Here is a 6,000-nt window from a genome sequence, read left to right as displayed (position 1 = left end):
GCGGCCATATTGTGCAATGGACCAGAACCATTTGAGCAATTTTAATAAAGGACCACCCAAGGAACATTACTGTCAAGTTTCATCAAAATCTGCCGAACCGTTTCAGAGGAGATGTCGTTTAAAGATTTTGCTATTTTTAGCTCTGGCGGCCATATTGTGCAATGGACCGGAACCATTTGAGCAATTTTGGTAAAGGACCACCAAAGGAACATTCCTGTGAAGTTTTGTCAAAATCCGCTTATCAGTTTCAGAGGAGATGTCGTTTAAAGTAAAAGTTTACGCACGCACGCACGCACGCACTCACGACGGACAATCTGTGACGACATAAGCTCCATGGCCTTCGGCCAGTGGAGCTAAAAATTAACAATTACAGACCCATTTCGGTTTAACTATTTTGCGATAATTCTACTTCAACGCTGAATTTAACATTTCCAAGCCAATGTATAATGAGGTAAAAATTTGGCTGTTTGAACAGCTGCAGCGTCAATGATGTCAATTGCTTACTTTTTTTCAGCAATAAATTGTAATTTGACCAATCAAGTTTCTTTTTTGTATTTTCAGAAGTATTTTGAATATTTTGCCTTTATCCGAATATGAATGCATTTGAAGTAATATGCAATCATTGAAGGAAGTGCAAAGGAGTTTTTATATTTGTAAAATAGGAGAAACAAGAGCTGTCACAGGAATGTGAGAAATGCCCCCGAAAGACCCGACAGACATTCCCTCATATTTGGGCCTGTTTGTACATGGAAATGATAAATTACTGCAAGATGGAGAGTATGTCAACTCACCTCTAGGCTTAAGCATTCTTCAGTTATTGATCGTAAACAGATTTTTAGCTCATGGTCACCACAATCCAGACCTTCCCATTAAATAACCTCAAAATCAATGAGCTTGTCCTGCTGGTCATTACCGTTAACCTGCCTACCAGGTTTGAGGTCTCTTGACCGAAGTGCTCTTCAGTTATTAAATGGAACCAGATTTTCAGCAGGTCATCCTGACTTTGACCTTTGACCACTTACTTCAAAATCAATAGGGTTTCTCTGCTGATCATAACCAACCTGCCTACCAAATTTGAGGACCCTGGGTCATAGCGTTTTTTATTGACCAGAAACAGATTTTCAGTTTGAAGTCACCAGTACAACCTTGACCTTTGAATCATTGACCTCAATATATACTCGTCATTACCAACCTGCCTACAAAAAAATGAGGTTCCTGTGTCATAGTGTTCTTCTGAAGAGGCCAAAACAGACAGACAGACAGACAGTGTGATTACTATATGCTGCCCTTTGGAGGCATAATTAACACATGTTCATTTCAGCGTTTTAAAATAAAAAGCCATAATTTTTACAAATTTATTTGAACAAATTAAGTTTCAGTCAAGTTCTTTAGAGGCAATGGTTATGACCAACAGTCAGATGAACTCATAAACGATGCAACTCACAATTTGTTAAATCTAAAACCATGTGACTTTTAAAGTAGAATTTTTATAAAATTTAAAAAATTAAGAGACAAAAAAAATCATTCAATTTTTCCATTGAAGACAATTACCAATCATACATCAGTTAAACCACAAAATGTTTAAAAACAATTTTTTTAAAGTCCCTGTGGTAAAAAAAAAGGTTGAAATTTAAACAACAAAGAAATATAACAAGCTATGATACAAAATAAAGCAGTAAATTGCTACATATAGTTTGTTCATAAATCGGCACCTGAAATGTTTTTTGAAGAATACTTAATGTACATGATTGTATCTATTATGAATAAGCATTATAATAACAAAATCAATCAAGTCACAAATAAAATTAAAACTTTACTTGCATATTCAAACTAATTTTAGTCGTAAATGTTAAAAAAAACACACAAAGTAATTGCCATTAATAAATATCACATCATGATCTTCTGCAGGGGATAATAAAAGCGATGGTATGATATTTTCGTTGATTAGTTTTCCTTCTGTATCAAAAATAATGTCTGAGCACAAAATACCATGATGTCGTAAACAGTTTGTGCGAGTTCATATGTTTGAAATAGCGACAATATAATCATACATTTACCAGCAGGTGTATATGACTGTTTATGAAATGCACATAAACAGTGAAGTCAACAGCATTTCTTTGTTTAACAATTCAGGGGATTTTTTTTTTTTCATTTTCATCCCTTAACAAACTTGAGATAGTTACTATTAAGGATAGACAAGGAAATCGTAAAAAATAAATAAAATAAAAACTACAGTCAAAACTCACTTTGTTTACCTCTGTTATCTCAATATTCCAGTTATGTCAAGCTTTTTTCAACTATTTTGGGTTTAGTTTGACATGTTTTGTTTTTTCGTACAATATCAAACTTTTTTCAGTTTTTTTTAAAGGTCCCAATAATTTTGACATAAGGAGTTTTGACTGTATTATTAAAAACAATGAAAAGATTTATATTCTCGGTACTTTCAAGGTATGACACATTAACAAACTTGAGATAGTACCTGTTTAGGATAGACATGGAAATTGTAAATAAATAATAAAATAAAACTTGTGTATTTGTTAAAAACAATGAAAAGGCTAATATTACCGGGAACGTTTCCAAGTATGATACATTAATAAAGCCGTGACATCATAAAAATCTGCAAATCACAAATTGTCTGAAATATCCCATATAAGATTTAAAGAAGGACAATTTTTAACAGACTTACTTTGCTTTTATATTACTGGCATACATTCGGCCACATGCCGATTAAAATCTGAGAAAAATTATCTGTAAGCATCATCTATATGTAATCTCAGCTATTAAAACAAATGAACTGCAAAATAACTGTAAAATCAATAGGACCTTAGACGAAACCCATAAATAATAAATGCATCTCTTTGAATGACTTATGATGAAAACTTGTGATGTATTATGTAGCGAAAATTTATCACAAAAAACAAAAATGCGTAGTTTAAAAATCTCATTTCAAGTTTGAAAATATCTTCATTTTCTAGTGTGAGTTTGGTTTAGTGGTCACCCGGCCAGACAAGTGGGTTTCCTCTGGTTTCCCTTACAACACAAGATCACACTCTCGTGTAACATCGTGCCAATGAGGGATAAATATAATGGTGTAATAACTTATTTCACAATCCAACCATTGTAAATAAATAAGTTTAAACTGTTTTCTAGAGTGTCGAAAATGTGTAAGACCTGTTTTTCTTTGGTCAAAATCAGTCATGGATATAATTTTCATAAAGATAATTGAGATATGTTTGAATTAATCCAAAAAAATATTCTCAGTGGATTTCAGACACTATTTTAATGTTCACATTTACTAAACAAGCAATTCATACAAAATATTTTTCATAAATTTCATGAAGATATTAAATAAAAAAATCTTTATATTGGCAAATGGCAATCTTTAGTTAATATCCTTTCACATTATCCACTGTCTCAAAAAAAGTTATAATGCCCTGTTATTTCCCCCCAGGGATATTACCTCAGCTTCATCATTTAAACCACAGAATTTGATATCTGTTATGACTAGTTTCTGTAAAATGTTCAATCTTAAAACATAAACTGTTTTTATGTGTAAATCTGAATTTCTACCTCAAGCAAATGCAGAATGTTATTGCAAAGCAATATTTATCACAAAACCACAAATTCTGCAAATTAAAGACAGTCCTTAAGACAAGATAATCAACAAAAATTCCTTCATGGCATAAATTTCAACGCAAAATAAATATTTCACAGAATATAGGTCAAAGGCAGTATCCATAAGCATCTTAGTGACAATTTTAAATTAAGTGGAAAATTTCCTTTTATCTATATAGGATTTGAAGAAATCTAAAAATGTTTGTACACCAATATTTTTGAATTAGCATTGAAATGGTCTGAATATTTTAGATGAAATTTAAAGGTTATTTTAAAACATCATTGTCAAAAATTACCAAAATGTTCACCATTAAAGTTGAAAATATTCACTTAGATGCTTTAAAAATATAGCCCCTGAGTACTATGGAACAAAGCTTAAAAAATACATCATATTAGTGTAAAGACTCGGAAGCTACATGTACATGGATGTCACTGAATCAAAAATCTACATTTAGCCTTTCAAAGATTTAACAGTTTTTAATCTGATAAAAAACACGGTCATAATCACAATTTATTGCTACGATAAAATGAGATTCTAAACTGTATCAAATTTACTAATTCTGAGATTCCAAATTATTCCCATCACTCATTGGTCAATTTTAAGCCAATCCAAACACAGTTCTATTCATCAAGCAACCAATGAGAATCTGGAACTACTTGAAACAGCCAATCCAAAGCAAGCTTTTCAAACCAATCCTCATTTAACCCATAATCTGGTGATATCAAGGTGCCAGCAATGAGTTTGCTAAAATAATGCATACTCAGACATCTTCCAACGACAATGTGAGGCCAACCTTCAAAAAATGTTTGTTTGCAGTCACCAACCAAATCAGTGAAATTGTCGAGATTAAAAAAAATAAATTATCCTGCAGTGTGAAAAACATTTTCTGTTTTTTTTCTACAGAGGTGCCTTAGAAGCCAATATGTGCATTCTACAGCAAAAAAATCCCTATCTACCCTTTCCAAAAAATTGTGGGAAGGGAAACTGAAAACAAACATTTTTAATGAGACCTGGTATGATAAAATATCACTGTCACAACCACATAACATTGTAGCAACAAATCCAATACTTCAAGTTTGCACTTGAATATCATTCAATACTGTTCGGTAGTCAAACTTCCCAAATAATGCTGCAGTTTTGAAGTTTTCCACTCACTGCAAACACACACTTGAAACCATCCAATCAGAACAAAGTATTGCTTGCTGTCACATGGGCACACTGTAGCCAATGGCAGCTGTTCTTAAAAGTCACATGACTATCACAATGACATGATAAGTTGCTATTTATAGAAGATGATGTACTGCTAGGAGCTCTGCCCAGGTTGAACTTGTTGAGAATTTTGAGTGCTTCCTCCCTGCCCTGCATCTGAAATAAAGAAATAAAATAATAAAATCTCGGTAACAAATCACAACTAATGGTTTAAGAGGGACCTAATCTAAACAGGACACAATGCTTTTAATGCACCAGTCAGTTTTGTAAACATGGCCCCTCCAGGTCCGGGTAATAGCGGGGACTTTGACTTTCAATCCAGCCAAGCCCTGCGGGAACAAACTGCTGGTAAAATCCCCACCAAATGCCCCCGCACCCTAGGGACCCTTGGTAAGGCCCATTCCCCGCTATTTTTGGTGCGAAGACAAAACCACCGCATTCACCTGGCACTGCGGAGCCACCTGGAAGATAAAAACACGGCCCATTTTCCAGCTATCCCCGGTATACCCCCGGCTCTGGGGGCGGCCGTGGTAACAATTGACTGGTGCATAAAACATGTGTTTGTTTAGCACGATCAAAATTTGATGATCTAGATAAATACAAACGCTTTCTTAGCAGCGCTTGCAATGTTTCACTAGCCCTTGTTAATTTTCATGTTGTTTGGGTGATTGTTTTCCTAAAAATGCCATTCATTGTTCTTACCAGATAAAAGGTCAGAATGTAGCTCACAGGGGAATGATGTCACAGGGTACGTGGGAACTCTCCGGTACACAATTTTTTTTGGTATATTGTGTCCATGATTATTTCATTTGTATTATATCTATGAAGTCCAAAGGTCCAAAAGCAGCAGTGAATATCACATCAGACCAAATAATATAAATCAAACATAAAAAGACTGCAAAAGTGTCTCATAGTGCCATTTTTTTCCTGGGGACCGTTTCAATAAAGATTTTTGGTCAATGTCGTCACGGACCTATAAACCATGGATTGGCAACTCTCATCTGTGTTAATGCGATAAGCTCAAACTCACGCGTGCAATGCGATTTCATTCCGAGATCTTACCGTGTGGTCGTTTTCGAGATGTCCACATCGGCCGAATATATACATGTAGGCACGGACCTATAAACCTGGTTTATAGGTCCGTGATGTACGAAAAGATTAATTAAAACTAAATA

General features: G+C 34.2%; 1 protein-coding gene across 3 annotated transcripts in view; it reads right to left on the bottom strand.

Annotated features, from left to right (window-relative positions):
* Nucleotides 1-1,341: 1,341 nt before the first annotated feature.
* Nucleotides 1,342-6,000, bottom strand: part of LOC128205498 (cAMP-dependent protein kinase inhibitor alpha-like) — a 38,734-nt gene continuing 34,075 nt past the window's right edge. For all 3 annotated transcript variants that reach the window (XM_052907194.1, XM_052907193.1, XM_052907195.1), the window contains one exon: nucleotides 1,342-4,981. In XM_052907194.1, coding sequence (XP_052763154.1) covers nucleotides 4,920-4,981 — 62 coding nt within the window. In that variant the 3' untranslated portion in view covers nucleotides 1,342-4,919. The remainder of the gene's footprint in view (nucleotides 4,982-6,000) is intronic.

This window comes from Mya arenaria, chromosome 10 (assembly GCF_026914265.1).
Source record: "Mya arenaria isolate MELC-2E11 chromosome 10, ASM2691426v1".
Classification (NCBI taxonomy): Eukaryota; Metazoa; Mollusca; class Bivalvia; order Myida; family Myidae; genus Mya; species Mya arenaria.
Note: the sequence above shows the minus strand (reverse complement) of the source record. Positions and strands in the feature narration are given on the sequence as shown.